Raw genomic sequence first — 18,421 nt, 5'->3', positions numbered from 1 at the left:
CCTGGAAAGTACTTTCCTCCAGCCCACCTTTAAAATGCATTTAATCTTCTTATATTCTTTGGTCTTTCTTGAAGCCCTATAGACATAGACATGCCTCCTCTTACCTACACTGATTGGGCAGCTAGTGACAGACCACCAAGATTTACCTCAGCTAGTGGCTCTCTCGTGAAACAGAAACACATGGAATCAGGTTCCACGAGTTACGTGGCCTCACTTCGTCATGCTGCTCTGAAACCTTATTTGAGGATAATATGAGCATTAGTTGTGTAAGCCAGGGTCAAGCATTGGGTCAATTCCAGTTCCCTCATTCCTACATTAAAGGCCTGTCACTAGGTGGCAGTCAGTCCATCTCAACTACCCCATCCCTTAGGACAAAATTCCTCACTATTACACTGAATTCTGAGATTCTTGAGGGCAACACTGGAGGGAAACAGCATACAGGTCACCACTTCAGCAAGGCAAAGCTGGAGGTGGCCCAGCTGGGTGGGTGGGTTTGCTGAACACACGTGCTCACAAGTTCTAGTCTCCTAAAACCCAGGGCAGTTTTTCAGTACCCGCGGGCTGTTCTGTGGCCCGCGATGCTACTATCCAGAGCTGCATAGTAGCTAGCTGCCCGCCTAACTGCTCAACACTGGCAGACACCCTAGGTTTACGGTGCTGTTCAGAGAATGGCCTTAGGAAGACAGGTTTTAAATATATTCAACAGCCGCCGACGGGTGGGGAGCAGAGCGAAGCGTCAGTGGTGAGAGATGAAGCAGGAGCGAGAGGCAGGGGGAGACAAGGACTGCTGGGCCATGAAGGCAGTGCTGATTTGAAGCACAGTGGGAATTCTCGTGCGCAGTAAAAAGGATCACAACTTAATTCCATTTTAGTGGTAAATCCTGAAGGATAGATGCAGGCAAGACCCAAGAGGACAGTGTACGGAGGGGGATGATGGGGCCTCGGGTTCATGGGCTGAGAGGAGAGAGCTCCCAAGTCAAGAGGGAAGGAAAAGCCTCAGCGGATTACCTAGGGGTGAGGCCGAGGAAAAGGGGCTCCCGGCAAAGTGAGGTCTTTCCACTTTACTGCCTAGCAGGGAGGGGTGAAGCCAGTGAAAGGAGCTATGTGATGAGGATGGCAAAGCTGTGGTGCCGATAATGGTATGCCAGGGTCGGGGGAGGTCAGGGGAGAGCCAGGATTGGCGTCACCTGTGTCTGCGCAGAGGCGAAGCCAGCGGAAGGGTCGGCTCGACCTGACAACTGGCCCAGCACTGAGTCCAGAGGACAGCAAGCTTCTGGGGCGAGGAAGGATCCGCGCCGGGGCAGAAACACAAAGCTGAGGAAAAACCAGTGTCGGAAAAGCATCCGCAGGTAGGGTGCGGGCGGAGCGTGAGGCGGGCAGCGGCTCACGCATGAGAGGCCGCGAAGGCCACAGAGCCCGCGGCCGAGGGTCTCAGGGCCCGACCCACGCCTGCAGGGTCTCTTCCCGCGAGGACATCATCGAAGGCCACCCTGGGACCAGTTCGCTTAACCCTCCTGAGAGACGCCTGTGGCGAGGGGGCGGGGCGGGCAGGCTGTCACTCATGGCCCGCTAGCCAATCCGCGGGTGCGCCCCTCCCCGGAGAGGGTACGCGGCTGGTCCGCCCCCGCCCCCGCCGCCGCCGCCGCCACCGCGGGTGTAAGGCGGCCCGCCTGGCGCGGCTTCCTCCGCCAGGCAGCCCGCCCAGGTAACCGGGTTCGGCGGGCGGGCCGGGGGTCGCGCCGCGCCCTCACTCCCCGAGAGACGTGCACACCGCGGCCGGGTCCGTGCGGGAGGGAGGCCTGTGTGCGCGCCTGACTGACTGACGGGCCGCAGCCTGTGGGCGGGGTTGCGTGCGTGACGGGCAGCCGTGCCCCGCGCCGTGTCAGGACCCGCGCAGGGAAAGCTGCGGGCCGGAGAGACAGGTCCTCCCGCCGAGGCCTGCCCTGGGTGGCGGGGCGCAGGCGCGGCGGCGGGCGGGGGTCGTCCCCAGGAGCGCCTTTGTTCCCGGCGCGCTGAGGGCGGAGCCTCGCCCCGCCCCGCCCCCGCGCTCAGTCCCCGCCCCGTGTCCGCCCGCAGGAGTCGCCACCGGGTCCCGCTTGCCTCCCTGGCTGCCGCCTCCGCCGCCCCGGGCCCGCCAGCCTGCGTCTCCGAGGTCGCTGCAGCATGGCGGGCGCCGCGACCCCTTGCGCCAATGGCTGCGGGCCCGGCGCGCCCTCCGAAGCCGAGGTGCTGCACCTTTGCCGCAGCCTCGAGGTGGGCACCGTCATGACTTTGTTCTACTCCAAGAAGTCGCAGCGGCCGGAACGGAAGACCTTCCAGGTCAAATTGGAGACGCGCCAGATCACATGGAGTCGCGGCGCCGACAAGATCGAGGGGTCCAGTAAGTGCGCCCCTGTCCGGCTTGGCTCGCGCCCGCCCGCTTCCCAAACACTTGGGTAAACTTTCGGGCCTCGCTCCTCGCGCCTGGTCTCCGCCTAGTCCCTGGTGAACACTCTGGGAGGGGGGCATCCGGGTCTTGGATCACCTGATAGGACACCCCCTCCCCACAGAGGGGAGTGTTCCAGGCACTTTGCCCCGAGGCCTAAAAAGTCCTCACTGTCTAGACAAGTGGAGCGGGATTCTGGCCCCTAGAACCGGGCCGCTGTCAGCAGCGGTGAGGGAAAGCCAGGCAGGGGCCCCTCACCCAGCCTGAGGACCTGGGGGAGCGACAAGGCCTTCCTGCCCACTGCCATTTCTCCAGAGAGTGCTGTCTGTGAAAGTCTGAGAGCTCCAGGACGGGCACAAGAACCCCTGGAATCCCCATGTAGAACTTAGGCAGATGTTGAGCCAGCTAGGGCTGGTTTTGGAGCATAGCGGGGCCTACTCATCTCCCTCTTGGAGACAGGGAAGAATGTGGTCCTTTGGGAGGGTGGGAGTAGAAAAACTGAAAGAAGACAGTGGCCGTTCCCCCCCCCCCCTTGCTTCTTTTGTCCCAAGTCTGAGTTTTGGAGGTTTGTGTTACTAGGCAGACATCCAGAGCTATCGCCTGGGCTCTTGGTAAAACGACGGGGACCCTTTACTCTTACAAGCTTGTAACAAGGAGCTTGGCCTCAGAAGGGCTCCTAGGGCCTTGGGGTCAGGTACTCTTGACAACCCTTTGTGTTGGATGTTCTAGTGACCTTAGGGGAGCCCAGAGTTGCTCCCCTGGTTTCCTGCCTCAGGCCTGAATTTGGAGGGTTTATACAAGTCTCTGCTGGGAAGAGTGAAGAAGAGGTTTTAAGAAACCTCAGCTCTTCTGAGAGTCATTCTCCTTGGTGTGGGGCTGGATGAGCATGCAGCTCTGGCCTCCCAGCTGAGATGCTGTCTTTGCAGCTCCAGGCTTTGAATTGGTTCTTGCAAGGACCCCCAAAGAGACTATGATTGGAGAGATCTAGTCTCAGAACCAGGTCTGTGTTGGGGTTTGGGGGAGGTCGTCAGGAAGTAATAACGGAGAGAAGGTTCCACAGATCTTCCTGGGTATGATGTACGTGTGCGTAGATGGGTGAGGAGATGAGGAGGAAGGAAGGTTTTTGTGGTAAGGCAGCCATTATCAACTATAAACTTCAGGTCTGACACAGCCACCAGACAGAAGTGGCACCTAGCATCAGGGCCTCATCAGCCTGACCTCCGCTGGAAGAACATTTCGGTGATTTAAGAAACCATGGTTTCGAGTGTTGTGGAATGGAGACTGCAGTTAGTTTGGGAGGTCATCATCCAGACATCAGGTTGCAGGCATGGCCACCTCTTACATTTCTAGTCTGTCCTCTGTTTAAGTGGAGGCATTAGTTCTCTGGTAGCTAGCTCTTGATAATAGCTGCATTGTAAGCATGCGTGTGAGCAGTCGGCAGTAGGTGTATATAGCCCAGTGCTTGAAGACAGGTGTGCATTTGATCAGTTTGTTAGCTCTGTGTCACCCAGCCGGGTACTCTCCTTCTCTCAGCCTTGCTTCCTCTGGAAGTTAGTGTGTTTACTGTAAGTGCTCCTTCTTGGAAGGGAGATAGTTGGAGTGAAGTAAGCGTTAACTATCTTATAGATGTGAGCTGACATTGCAGAGGCTTTAAAAACAGTTGTTAGTAGCAATGCCATGGTAGATGACGCTGTCCTCCTAGACCCTGGGTTGGGGCTCTGAGGGAGGTCTAATATGGCTCTTTTTTTTTTCTTCGAGACAGGGTTGACTTTGTGTATCTTTGGAGCCTGTTTTGCTCTTATAGCTGGCCTTGAACTCACAGGGATCCGCTTGCCTCTGCCTCCCGAGTGCTGGGATGAAAGGTGTGCGCCACCACCGCCCGGCCTCTAATGTGGCTCTTAAGAAAGAGCTGGGAGGAAGGAGGGCTGAGAGAGTAGAGTACACACCACTCAGCATAAAAGAATAAACTATGATTTTGTCACACGCCCGTTCACTCATCCTACACGTTTAAACCATGTTTCTGTAGAGAAAATGTTTGGAGTTTTGTATGTACATTGGATGTCTTTGTAAGTTGGAGCCTGGACAGAAATAAGAGGTTTGGGGTTTGGAGAGGAGACCAGCTAGTCCATTTTGTCCCACTCAGGTCTTTGAGGGCTGGAGACAGGAATGCAGAGGACCTCATTTTCCCAGACCTGCAAGGGTCACCCAGAGATATGCAGGTTTTCATTGAGCCTAGCCCTTTGCTCTTTGGGGCCCATTTTGAAGGCTGGGAGCCTGCCCCACTTCTGTCTGTTTGTACCTCACTACCTTGGTGGGTTCTCATCCTTGTAGCCTCCTGCAGATTGTAAGAAAGGTTGAGTTGCCAGCTGGGTCCTCTACCACCTGCTCAGATGCCTCGGGTGTTTGACTTTTTGCTGATAACCCTAGCCCTCCCTGCCTGAGGAGGGAGAAAGGCGGCCACTGCCTTCAGGGTGTTGTGGCCCTGAAGGACAGACTGCCATTCCCTAACCCTGTGTTCTCTCACTTTGGCACTAGTGAAACAAATGAACATCTTCTGATGTGAGGCAGCAGCATGGCTTGGAAGAGGCGGAAGGTGCTTTGTGTGTGTGTGTGTGTGTGTGTGTGTGTGTGTGACCAGAATTAGACTTGGGGTTGGCATTTATGTTGCAGAATTTCGGTGAGTTAAAAGCAGTCATAGACTTCCTGCCCAGTGCTAAAGAGACTTTTCACTCTGGCTGCCTGGCCAATCTTTACAGGGACTGTGTTCTCAGGTTGTGTTGGCAGCGGATCTTGGCCCCATGTTTTCTGTAACCTTTGTTGCTCCTTGTAAGAAGAAACCTCCATGTTTAGACGGTAAAGACCTCTGGAGCATCTGCGTCCTATACAGCTCTCCTAGGCTCTGGCTCTGTAGTTTTTCATACAGTGCCTCTGTAGTGGGACAGTTGAGACCCATGCTTAGTTGAGGACCGCTGTTGGTCCCGTAGCTCCAGTGGAGACTAATGGTATGCTGTGATTGCTGGGACATGGCTCCTGTAGTTGAGGGCGCCTGGCTGGTGAGGAATAGGCCTCTGCTCTATCACCTAGCTGCTCTTTGTGCTGGCTAGGTACTTCCAGTGAGAGAGCTCCAACAGCATGTGCCGGACGTTCCAGAGCTAGCCATCCCTGCCATGTGTTTCCTTTTTGTCTCATTTTTCCAGGGGAAGTCAGACCTCTTTCTGTTTCCTCAGTACCCCACGTTTGTCTGGTGTGAGTTTCCAGGTCTCCCGTCCAGTGGGGGCTTTGTTTTCTCTGAACCTGCTTCACAGATGACTAGCAAAGCTGAGCAAACCCAGAATGAGGAAGCCCGGCACCTCTAGCTTCTCTCAGGACTTTGTGTTGGGAAGGGGTGGTCTATGTAGATGCATAGGCTTGAGTGGGAGTTTAGAGATCTTGACCATCAGCATTGCTTCAGGTGGCTCTTTAGCAGATTGGCATTTATTTGTTCAATAGACATTGTTTGCATACCCCTTACTTGAGGAGACAGGACCAGAGTGCAGTGATGAGAAAAACAGAAGAGTGGGGCTGAGTGCAGAGTTGAGGAGTTGGCTGCACTGGGCAGCGAACTCCGTGCTCAGCTCACCTGCTCTGCGGTCTCGACCCTGTACTTAGCCTTCTGAGCTTCTCATCTAGGAACAGTTTGTGTAAGGAATGGAAGATTATTTGTGTAAAGTACTTGACATCAAGTGTGGTGTCTGTGGAATCTGACAGGAGAGAGGATTTAGTCCCCAGCAGGACCAGCTTAGAAGAGATGTGTGTGTGTTGTAGTCAGAGGCTGGTGCATGGCCATCAAGTCTTTTGGTAAAGGGCAAGAAGCTGTAGTTCTCAGCCGTGCCTCTGTGGTCGGTGCTTTTTGCTACCATGGGCATTTGCGCGGAGAAAAGACAGTTGGCTGGGAGCTGTGGCTTGGGTGAAGACATTGTGTTGGTTTGTTTCTGAGCCAGTTCAACATTGAATTGGTCTCGCTATCTGCATGATAGAGGACACCCAGCCTTCCAGGAAGTGCTCTGCCACAGCCCAGAGTGGTAGGGCTACATCCGCTTCTACTACCTCAGTGTTTCTTTCCACTCTGTCTCCTTTCCTATGGAGCATGGTTTCAAGGGCAGTGTATCCTAGGCTGAATATATCGGAGGAAGCGGGAAGTCCTGAAGTTATAGAAGCCTGCTGTTTGCTCTTGCTCCTCTCTGCTCTCTCATGAAGAGAAGTCAATGTGTAAACTTAGGAGAGTCTCTGGAGGGTGTGGGATAGGAATGAATGTTTTGGTGCACCGTGTAGTCACTGCCTTGGAGGAATCTCTGATAGTAACAAGGAATGCCTGGGTGTTCTTGGGCAGCGAGCCCTACCCTTGTGGTAACTGAGCTGTGACTACTCAGATGTGTTCTTCTGACCCTAGGTAAGTAAGTTACTTTTTAGCTTCTTGGCCTGTTCTATAAAACAATTCTTAGCCAGGTGTGGCAAGTTCAAAGCCATCTTGGCTACATTGTGAGTTATATTATAGACCAGCCTAGGCTACAGAGTGAGACCAGTCTCAAAAAACAAAAGACAGACAGCAGAATTCTTCTTCCTGGCGTTTAGGTTAAGGCTAACAAAGTAAGATTGTATATAAGATAAGAGATTTTTGTAAAAATGGCCAGCACAGCCTTTGATGCCTACGGACTCTTAGGTATGCCTTCCCTCCGCTCTCATCTTAGTCAACAGCCGCATTCTGCTTTCCACCGAGTGTTACTGGGAGCCCGTTGTCGCCTTGAGTTTGGGTACAGAGAACAGGGCATCAGAAGGATCTGGTATTAGAATGGTACGCGGTGCGTTTTCTCATTCCTAGCTCCATGCGTTCAGGGAAGGAGGAATTGTCCCTGTCGCAGAGAGAAGCAAACAGGTCCCGAGAGTGAGGTCATGGAGTAAGTTTACAGTTCAGTGTGGGATTTATAATTCCTCCTATAGTGTTGTTTATTCTCCCACTCTGGGAAACTAACAATAAGGTGGACCATTCTATAGATACGCGACCTCTATTCTGTGCTCTGGCCAAATGTGTTTACCCAGCCCAGGCTTTCATCTGTGGAGAAGCTAGATACTTGTCACCTCCATACTGGTGGCTCCTGCTCTTGTTCTGGCCAGGGGTACTTAGATAGCCATCTTAGATACCTAGCCTTTCCAGACCTTCCCTCCTACAGTGAAGGTACTGTCTACCATGGAAGCCAGAGCACCTCATCCCTGGACTTGCTCTCACTAGTTCCTGCTAACAGCCCATCAGCACTTCTCCCAAGAAAAAGGTCAAGAGGCACCTTCCCAGGGTCTCCTCACAACAGACTCCAGGGTGCCTGTACTCCTGTACACCAGGTGTTGGGTGGGCCTAGCTGCTATGTGCTGGGTACACTGAGCTGCCAGTTTATGGCATTAGCAGATCACTAAATGGGTTGCTCTTCATGGCAACACAGCCACTTTCCTTAAGAATGGAGGGAGCAGAGAGGCTGGAGAGATCGCTCAGTGGTTAGAGCAGTGGCTTCTCTTCAGAGGTCTCAGGTGTAATTCCCAGCACCCATGTGGTGTCTTAGCAGGGAATCTAATGCCCTTTCCTGGCCTCCATGGGCATTGCATGCAGACATGCATTCAGACAAATATTCATATATATAAAATAAGCACATATCTATAATAAGCATGCATTAGGGCAAATATTCATGTATATAAAATAAAAATACATCTCAATTAAAAAAAAAAAGAAGCCTGGCTTCCTTGGGCCTCACTGGATAACTAAGCAAGGCACCACGTGTGCTCTGACTTCTCGCTGTGGCAAGCATTGTTAAGTCTAGTAGCGAACGTACAGTTAGGGCAGATACAGCCAGACAAATAATTACAGGGTGTGGGGAGTGCTGTGCCGGGAAACAAGCATGGCCCCTCTGTCCAAAGGGTGGTTGAGGGCCTGCTGCAAGGACAAAGGCCCTGACCGTGGGCTGGTGGCTTTATGCTAGCTACACGTACCGTCCAGCTACGCTGTCACTGTCTTTGGAGAGTGGCCTCGGTGCTCTAGGTTAGCCCTGGGGTGCTGACCTGAACACTGTGGGCAAACTAGACTACAGAGGAATGGGGAGCCTTTCTATGTAAAGCTAGGTACCGTGTGATGACCTTTGAGAAATTCTTAACAGTTAGACTTTGAAGCCCTTATATAATGTCCCTGCCCTTAGACGTTACTTGAGTTTCCCCCTGGGCATCATCTGTTGTGGCTTTAGTGTTTCTCCTATAACTGCAGAAGTAGAGCATCTTAAAGCCTTTTGCATGACTGTTCCCACAGCTCCATGGCTTCATATGTGGAGCCTCCAGAGAGTTGGGAATCCAGGCTCCTGGAGGCTTCTAGAGAATCTGCTTGTTGGCCCCCAGAGAGCAGAGAAAGGAGTACTAGGCCATGAACTGAATCCTGGGGAGCTGTGGGGAGAGATGGTGGGGACAGTGGAGTAGATTTCAAGTGTCTTACTTGCAGTCCTGGCTCAGGCTGTGGTGCTCTCTCCCTCTCCTTTCAAGGAGAGTTTTGAGGTGGTGCTGGGGCTAGCCTCTTGAGAGGCTGTAGTGGCTTTGTGCCCAGCACAAGTATGAGTGCTCTACCCTCACCTCTTAGGAACCAGGCCCATCCTGGGGGAAGCAGGGAGGGGCTACTTTTTATAGCCCGCATAGAGGCTTTGTGTATAGGCTCTGCTGCTTCCTTCCGGCTCTGGCCCTTCCCGTGTTGGCCAGAGGCCCTGGCTTCAGCAAAATTCAGGAGTAAATGGGGTGAGGCTTTCTCCAGTAGAAGACGGGCATCTCCTTTATTGAACCCAGGCTAGGCAAAGAGAACTTGCTCTTGGGGCATTTGCCGTCCGGAACATGCAGCATATTTAATCTGGGCTGACATGAGGCAGTCTTGCTCATACACTGCTGAGGACTGAGCTGGAGGGCCCAATGGAGTTGGCCTCTCTCTCTGGCAGTTCACCCTGCTCCGTAGAGTCCCCTTCCCATTGACTGAAACATCAGCACTGGGTAGAGGCTCTTGTGATGCTTGGAAGCAGAACATAGACAGATGAAGAGTGCACTAGTCGAACTGGGGAGAGACCATGGATAGCCCACAGCCGGTGAGACACCATTTGTCTGTGGAACTAATTTTTCTTCAGCTCAGGAGGGGCATTCGTTTTGAGATTGGCTTCTAGGAGACAATGCTGAGTTGCAGTCTTGTGAAGTGATTCTTGAGGACCTGTACCGGAGGGTCGGAGTGTCCTTGGCTTGGCCATAGCTGTGCTAAGAATAAGGCTGTGTAGGTAGATGTGGGTGTATGCTGGGGAGATTCTAGCCTCAGGCTCAGCTAGTAGGCCTAAGTTCATAGGGTGATTAGCCTAAGAAAGGGGAGGAAAGCCTCAGTTAGTCACAGGTCCCACAGGTTTCTCAGCCTCTAGAGGTCATAGGTCAGCACAGTTCCCTCATTTGACAGGTTGGGGTATCTACCCAGGCAGTGATGACCCTTCTGAGACTCTGCAGACCCCCCCCCCATGGTTCCACCTGATGCTTCACAAATTGGAGCAGCTTTTTTCTTTCCACCCAGTCACTTCTCCACCCACAACATATCTACCAGGGAGGTTCGAAGGTGACAGTGGCACTTTGTCAGGGTTTTGTGGCAGTCCCCTCGAGTCCGGGAATGATCTGAGAGCAAAGTACCTGGTCCAGACTGCTCCCAGGAGGCTGTCCTCAGATTTCTGCACTGAGAACCTGAAGTTCTGTACTAGGATGTGCATCGGTGGGGGATGGGGTGAGAGGTTACTAAAACTGGGGGTAGGGTCACAAGGTCTCTCTTACTTGAGAGGCGGAGAGAATTTCAAAGGATCTAATCTAAGCTTCCTGGGTAGACAGAGAGTGAGTTCCCCTGTGGGTTGAAGACAGAGACTAGATCTTTCTCTGGGGCCTTGCTTCTTTAGGAATAAAAGGGGAGTGGCTTGGACTGGTAAGACCCAGGGAGTGTGGCAGGTGCTGTGGAGGGGCTGGGCCACACAGCTCTAAGACAGGAAAAACTTCTTGGGGTATAAAGAAATAAGACTTCTGCATCATAAGACATCACCAGGCCTCCAATTTGAAGACTTCCTTTGTCATTGAGATTTAACCCCTGTGACCACAGACTGACTCTACTTGCACAAGCAAAAGGTGAGAAAGCTTAACTGAGGAGTTTTGCCAAGAGAAGCTCTGAAGCTGCTGTACTCCTCTGTGGGACAGAGATCCCAGACTCTCCTTCCCCTCCTAACCTACTGCCTGTCCTCTGCCCTCTGGGAGGGCCTTGCAGAGCCGTCTGCAAGCATCAGAGGCTGGAGGTCTCACCTGCTGGGCAGGGGCAGGTTGGTCAGCCAAGACTCTGATTATAATTTCCTTTCCTTGCACCACATGTTTAATTCCTGCTAGGCATGGAGCAGTGCAGACATGGTTTATGTCCTCAAGGAATTTACAGAAAACAGCCAGACAGCCTAAAACACACTTGAGAACTGAGAGAGATATAGCTTAGTGGGTAAACACACTTGCCATGGAAGCCCAACGATCTTTAACCACTGGAACCCATAGTTACCCTCTGCCTCCCCAAGTGTCATGGGATGTGTGCACCCTCACAGATCTCACACACACACACACACACACACAAACCAATAAATTTAAAACAATGCACATGAGACTTTCGCTGTAAGAGTGACACAAAGCAGCATGTATGGTGCAGCTTGGAGTCCTGCCATCCTCCCTGTGTTGCTCCCACTTGGCGGCTTCCCACAGGGATCCCAAGGCAGCACAGAACACAAGCCCAGGGCACATGCAGCTTGGCACTGAAATATCTTTGGCTCTGCCACTTGCCAACTGTCACCTTGAGTAGGATCATTAGCCACTCTGTGCTCAGTGTCCTTGCTTGGAAAATGGGAACCCTAATACTTGCTTCATAGTATTAGTTGTAAGGATGAAATAACACAGTTTAATTAAGAGCTTTATGTAACATGCACAGCAAATGTGCAAAAGATTAGTGACAGGATGCCAGATGTCACTCTTGCTGTTGCTGCCCTCCCCACCCAACAGAGACAACGACCTCATCCTCTGTGCTTTGCAGTTTCTGAGAAATGTCTGTCTGTAGGCTCTGTTTAACATAATCTTCCTAGCACGGTATAAAAGCTTCAGCACCTTACATGATGTCCTTCTTACAGTTGCTCATTGTGAATGAAAGAGTCAGCTGAACTTGAAGGGTTGGATTGGGGGTTGGTGAGAAACAAAGGAATCAAAAAAACTTCAGAGCGTGTGTATGAAGTCAGGAAACAACTTGGGGGAGTTGGTTTTCTCCTTCCACCTGTGGGTCCTGGGGACTGAACTCAGGTCACCAGGCTTGACAATAAGTGCCTTTTCCTGTTGAGCCATATTGCTAGGCCTGAGAAAAAGAAATCTTTGAAAGTTTTCAGTTCATGTACCTGTTTGAATGGTAATATGGTATATCCAGAGAAGCCTAGGGTTTTGGATGAGAGAAGACAATATTTGGCTTGAAGTTTGTCTTTGGGGTATGTGTGGGTATGTGTGTGTGTGTGTGTGTGTGTGTGTGTGTGTGTGTGTGTGTGTAGGAATAGGAAGTGAGCAGTTGGGATGTAGTGCCAGACATTTAGAGGCTAGTGATGTTGTGTGAAGCAGAAGGAGTTACAGCCGTGGCCATGACTGGCCATGACTGTCACTGAGATGGCAGAACACCAGAAGAGGAGAGGACTCTGGCTCATGTTTAATGGCAGTTGGCCTGTAGCTCACAAAGAAGCAAGAAGGTCTGGGCAAGGTTGTGTGGAGAAAGTCAAGAGCAGAACACCAAAGAGAGGGGCGGTTGTGGGCACACAGCAGCACAGATGTCTCCCCGCTGTTCCATTCTCTGCATGACCTCATAGTTATCTGCTTCCCCATCTGTTTCCTTGTTAGGCTGGGATTTTCTGAGGGGCAGGAACTCAATGCCTATTGATATGTTTCCCCAGGACCCAGCTCAGGGGGCCTGGTGTGGAGGAGATAGATGCTGGTAACTAACAGTCACAGAACAAGTGAGTGAACCTCAAGTGACGGTGAGGTCTCTTCAGGCTCTGTCTTCTGTATGGTGCCGTCTTTCCTCTCTTCCCTCCCTTTGGGACTTGCATATGCTGTTACCATTGAAATAAGCTAGGCTTTAGGAAAGAGTGCTGCCTGCCTAGGCAGTGTGAAGCCCTCTGACCTTTCTTTTACTCCATATACCCAATACCAGAGTTAGCACTACCATGGGGACACTGCAGAGCCCCATCTGCCATGAATCACCATTTGATGAAACCCCTTGGGCCCTCCATTCCTCATTTACCTAAAGAGAAGAGTCATCTGGAATCTAGTCTCTAGGGGGCTTGCATGTTGGTGAGGATTGTGTGCTATGCAGCTGTAACCTGAAGCAATTTGTACATTGCAAAGCAAGGTCCCATGTAGGGATCCCATGGACCTCTATCCAGCTGTCTGAATGGCTGTTTCCTGTTTACCAAGGTAGGAAAGAAGCTGAATTCAGTTAGGCCCAGCTGCTCTTCTCAGTCAGGGTGTTGGAGGCAGTCTCTTGTGCTGTAACCTGGTTTGGCTAAGGTTCCAAGGAGGGGTTTTGTCCCTTTTGTCCACAGTTGCTGGTGTGGCAGCAGCTGCTTTTGCTGCACAGGCACAGGAAGGGCAGTGTGTCATGGTGCCGTCTTCCTTTGCCATGTGATCCCATGACCGTATATGTGGAGATATCTATCTGTGGGGCTGTTTAGAAAGTGGCTCTGCCGGAGGTGGGGAATTCTAGGACAAGAGCTCTGGCCCAGAGTCTTGGGTCTTAATTAAGGTTTTGGGTTTTGTTCCTTGGTTCCCAGGGTCTGTATACTGAAGATCCCTAAAAAGGGTTATTCCCTTTCTCTAGTGCTCCTCATGTCCTGGGTTGTAGACTGCTCACCTGTTGCCCATCTCTGCAGTGGATACACAGGATGACTGTCCTGTGCTGGGCAGGAGAGCTGACTGCAGGCATGTGCTGAGCCTGATGGCTGGGAAGTAGGGCCTGCCCTCAGGAGTTGGGCTCCACAGAGCCCTCTTCTCCACTTCCCAGCTTCAGGTGTATCTGCCATTTAGCTTGTCACTGTAGCGGCCCCATCTCTTCTGCTGTCCGAGGTGTGGGAGTCTCTTCTGCAGAAGCTGGTTCTCATCCAGCCCTGAGTGTTACCTTCATAGTGCTTGGGGTGCCTCAGATGAGAAGTCTGTGTAGACCCAGCTGTCTTGGGACCTACTCTGGAGGCCAGGCTGGCCTCGAACTCACAGAGATCACCTGCCTCTGCCTCTGAGTGCTGGGATTAAAGGTATGTGCCGCCCAGTCTTTTAAAGGGACACTACCTGGCATTCTTAGCATGTCCTGAAAGTTTGTGCTGTTTGTAAACCTCGTCAAGATCCAGATGCTGTGCACTGATCTTGAAGGCTACGGCTGCTCCCTAGTCTTCAGAGTCTCAGGTCAGAAGTCTGTCCCTGGACTGAGGAATACAGAGAAGACAGGAGAGGAGGAGATGGACAGGGAGTAAGTGGCCTTTTCAGAGCCTCTGGCCTCATTGTACACTTTGATTTTACAAATTTAGTCTTGAGTCATCTGCCTCAGATCTTAGAGATGGCTCCAAATGCCAGGCAGCAAAAAAACATTTCAACTCCTACCAAACCCAAAGTCTAAAAGATTGGAATGGTGGGGCCAATGGGGCTAATGCCCCAAGTGGGTGTTGGGGAGTGGCATGTGCACCCTCTCACTGATACCCTTATTATTGGTCTCTTTGTTTTTCTGGACTGTACCACTGAAATATACATGCCTTCACTGTAGGAGTGTGCAGGTTGGGGTGTTGCAGGCTCAGGAAGCAGGTTCTTAGCTCTTCTTTGCATATGCTAATCAGAACATGAGTCCTGCTCCCCACAAAGTATTCATAAGGCCCACTTGTGAGCTAAGAAATGGTTTCTTGGGTTCAGGAAGGTGGCCTTTATCTTCATAAAACTCCTGAAGGTTTGAGTTTGCCCTCTGTACAGAGTCCTAGCAGGCTGCTGTGTTAATCTTCTCTAGGTCTATTTTTTCATAAGCCCCATGCCAATAACACTAAGTATAAAGACATGTGCTTCCCAGCAAGGCCCTTACCTTGTAAAGTGGAGGAATCCACTGTTTTCCATTTGGGAAACTGAACCTGAAAGAGTGAAGGACTGCCAGAACCTCACAGCTGGACCTGAAGGGCCCTGTAGTTCTTGGTTTTCCTTGCTAGGCCTGGCAGCTTCAGAAGCAGATGATCAGAGCAGGCTTTCTGAGGGCGCAGGAGTAGGTAGATCTCCAGAGGGGCACCGAGGAGCACAGATACCCAGGATTCTGCCTGGTATACCCGACTATCTGACCTCAGAGCCACCGTGTGATGCTAGTCCTTAGCACAGGTGTGGGTGGTTCCTCACAATCCAAATCCCTGTGAAAAAAGCCTGTTCATAGTACCTCAAACCTGTGATCTCAACATTCTAAAGGCTAAATTCTGGAGAATTGCAAGATCCAGGGCTATCTCAAAAAAGAAAAACAGAAGTAACAAAACAAAAACTTTTTTTTAATAAGTTTTTTGCTTTCTTTTTAAGAGTTTATGAAGATTAAGTGTAAAGAATTGGGTGTCCCTTACTTCCCTGACAGCCGAGGCCATTCCTAAAGCCTTGGTCAGCCTTCTTACTTGGCCTGGAGCCCTGGTCCTTGGAGGAGTGCATCCATGGAAGCTCCCGATAGACTGTGCTAGCTAGGCTGTGCCCCTTCAGGTCAGGGTAAACCCTCAATTGGGCCATTGTCATCCTAGTTCCCCTGACTGTGGAAAATCTGCTTTTGATTTCAGAACATATCTTCTCTTCACTTTCCCAGCCCTTGGACATCAGGGACCTCTCAGTGTCCTGGATTTTCCTTTCCCCAGTGTTCCTCTTAATACTCTTCTTCCATAGTTTTTAGCGAGAAGGGAATGCTGGCTCATGCGGCTCCAGACATAGGGAATGAACATCCAAGCATTTGTACACACACACACACACACACACAGAGAGAGAGAGAGAGAGAGAGAGAGTCATTCTTGACATACAGAAGGTCTCACCCAGACCATGACTGGGCTGACAACTAAAGCAGAGGTATGTCTGATTAGGGGAGTCTCTTCCCTGTGTTGGTAGCTCCTGGGAACCAGCCTACACTCTCTTAGATAAGAAGAATGGCAATGTTTATCCTAGATGCAGGAGGACCAGTAGAGATTACACAGGATGTGCTTTCAAGGGTCTGGTAGACTATTTCTTTGCTGTTAGGTCTTTTCCAATCTGCTTCTGACTTCATAGACTTAGAAAGCATCAGGGTCATGCTATTGGAGGAGGAGCAGAGGGTCAGTGTGGTCAGTGTGGGCTTAGAAGGATGGTATGCCTGGCCTTCCTGCTCTATGCCTGCCTGCTCCTTGTCTAACCACTTGCCCCCTCTGACTTTGGATTGGACTCTGCAAATGTGCCTATAACACAGAGCAGGTTAGGGCTTTCCTGGGGCCCATGGACTTTGTGGACATATATACATATGTGCATATGTTTTGTACAGATACGTATAGGAGAACCACATGTAGTCTAACCATGAGCCTTGACTTTTTAACTGCCTGCCTATTGTATACATACATTATTATATATAGCCTGTGGGATCTGGTGGGCAGCAGCAGGAAAGGCCCTAACTGGATCATGCATAGGTGGGTGGGTGCGCACGCACACACAACACACACACATGAGAACGTGTGGGAGGGGAATGATAGCTTTGCACTGGAAGAATATTTTAGTTTCTGTTTCAAGGGGCAGAGTTTGTGGTGGTTGTGTGGTATATGATGTAGGCATTTCCCCCAATGGAAGCTCTTTGGTCACAGAAGGGGTAAGACAAAAGCTCCAGATAAAGCTCTGGGCCCTATCATGAGAACCTCAGAAGCTATAAAAGGAGTGGGTTCGTGGTGGGTTAGCAGTGGGTATCCTCAGGAGGGGAGTGTATGAGCCTATAGGACCAGGTGTTCAAATAAATGTTTTGTGGTTCAGAAGAGTCAGGAAGGATGGGGAGTTGGTGAGAATTCTTTGACCAACAGCAAAGTCAGGGCTTCCTGCTGGAGGAGAGACCTGAGGGCTTGGTGGGGGACAGAACTGGATCCAGGCAAAGCCAGTCTGTTTGTGGTAGCAGAGCAGGGGATAGGGCCACAAGTGATGTCACAGTTCCAGGTGGGACAGATGGTGGCTGCTGTGGCTGGCTCAAGGGACAAGACAGGAAAACTGCAAGTTGCTGATGGGGACTTTGGGATGTTCAGGCTATCCTGGTGTTCAGAACTAGAATCTAAGGGTAATTAGTCAGAAGGAGGACTGGTCAGAACATTTTAAGGCATTCCCAAGCTGAGGGAAAGCTCCGTATCAAGCCTGAATCTCCCTTCCTGGGCTGTGTTTGCCTCTTTCCAGGCTTGCAGCTCACTCAGGAATGGACTAGGTGTTCAGTTGGGGCAGCTGTGGCAGGACCTCTCACACCTAAAGAGGCTCAGAGTCCACACCAGAGCAAGTGATGGCCAAGGAACAGCTCCCTCCATGTGGTATACTTAATCCCTGCACTCTCAGCGTCACTTTGGTCTTGCCAGTGTCCTCTCTGATGCTCTTAGCACCTGCAGAAGTGGAGCAGTGGGTGCGGGACAGCTGTCACTCTGCCAAGACTCACAGTTAACCTGGGTGCATGCAGCCCACCACTGCACTGTCCTGAGAAAACTGAGTTAGTTGGTGAATACCAAGCCTCACCAGCACAGGATGCCTGGCATTCTTGGACAGCCTTGTTCTTAGCCAGAACTAGAACTTTGCTAAGACTGGTATGGACATGTCTTTGGGGTGTGGGTCATTTCAGGATTTGCCAGTTTTCTGGGCCTGATCCAAGGTTCTGTCTGGGACTCTGAGACCAATCTAGACTTGCCCAGCCTTGCCTCTAGGACTTACAATTGGGTCTGCATGTGTATTGTGTTAGAAAGTGATCCACAAGGAACTGCCTTGGATCCTTATTTTTCCTTCTGGAGTTCAGTTCTGCTCCAGGTGTAGGAACAGGTGTATAGCCTGTACTCCCAGCAATGGAACAAAGATAGGGATGGAATAACACATCTACCTCCCTGTCCCCAAAGAGTCTTAGCCTTAAAAAAATTAAAAAAAAAAAAAAAAGAAAAGAAAGCCTACTAGATAAGCTCAGCTCTTTCTGTCACCTAGGATAACCATGAGTGGGTTCAGTTTGTCTCTTTGTGTTCCATTCACTGAGTGGAAAGTGTGGAAGTAACTGAGAGGTACGGGTTATGAGAACCTCCACCTGACCTTGGCCTTTTACTACCTTCCCAGTTGATATCCGTGAGATCAAGGAGATCCGTCCAGGGAAGACATCACGGGACTTTGACCGCTACCAAGAAGATCCTGCCTTCCGGCCAGACCAATCACACTGCTTTGTCATCCTCTATGGAATGGAATTCCGCCTGAAGACCCTGAGCCTGCAAGGTGGGAGTTGGGCTTAGAGGACGTGGGGTGCAGGTAAAGAGGGAGGATGTGCCCTTAGAGCTCAGCTTTTGCTCTGCTCACAGCCACATCTGAGGATGAAGTGAACATGTGGATCAAAGGCTTAACTTGGCTGATGGAGGATACATTGCAGGCAGCCACACCCCTGCAAATTGAGAGGTAAGACTCCTCTTCATGTGGTTAAGACCAGATGTCTTGGAGCCAGGGGAAAGGAGGCAGAGACCTCTCCACAGACAGTAACTGCTCTTCTCCCCAGGCCTTCCCTTAATTGGAAAAAGACCTCACCTCGGGCTTCTCTCTGCAGGTGGCTCCGGAAGCAGTTCTATTCAGTGGATCGGAACCGTGAGGATCGGTAGGTGCTGCGCTGAGGTGTGTGCCCAGAGCAATTGTGCATTTGAGCCAGAGGGCCCA

The 18,421-nt window shown here is 51.2% G+C and overlaps 1 protein-coding gene across 2 annotated transcripts in view; it reads left to right on the top strand.

Annotated features, from left to right (window-relative positions):
* Positions 1-1,629: 1,629 nt before the first annotated feature.
* The window catches only part of Plcg1 (phospholipase C gamma 1), a 32,014-nt gene continuing 15,222 nt past the window's right edge, over positions 1,630-18,421 (top strand). For both annotated transcript variants that reach the window (XM_085697091.2, XM_085697090.2), the window contains exons 1-5: positions 1,630-1,705; positions 2,077-2,380; positions 17,840-17,992; positions 18,076-18,169; positions 18,315-18,362. In XM_085697091.2, the coding sequence (XP_085553217.1) occupies positions 2,164-2,380; positions 17,840-17,992; positions 18,076-18,169; positions 18,315-18,362 (512 nt within the window). In that variant the 5' untranslated portion in view covers positions 1,630-1,705; positions 2,077-2,163. The remainder of the gene's footprint in view (positions 1,706-2,076; positions 2,381-17,839; positions 17,993-18,075; positions 18,170-18,314; positions 18,363-18,421) is intronic.

This window comes from Myodes glareolus, chromosome 10, assembly GCF_982192425.1.
Source record: "Myodes glareolus chromosome 10, mMyoGla1.1, whole genome shotgun sequence".
In the NCBI taxonomy this organism is placed as follows: Eukaryota; Metazoa; Chordata; class Mammalia; order Rodentia; family Cricetidae; genus Myodes; species Myodes glareolus.
The sequence above is the reverse complement of the archived record's forward strand: the minus strand, read 5'-3'. Positions and strand labels throughout refer to the sequence as shown.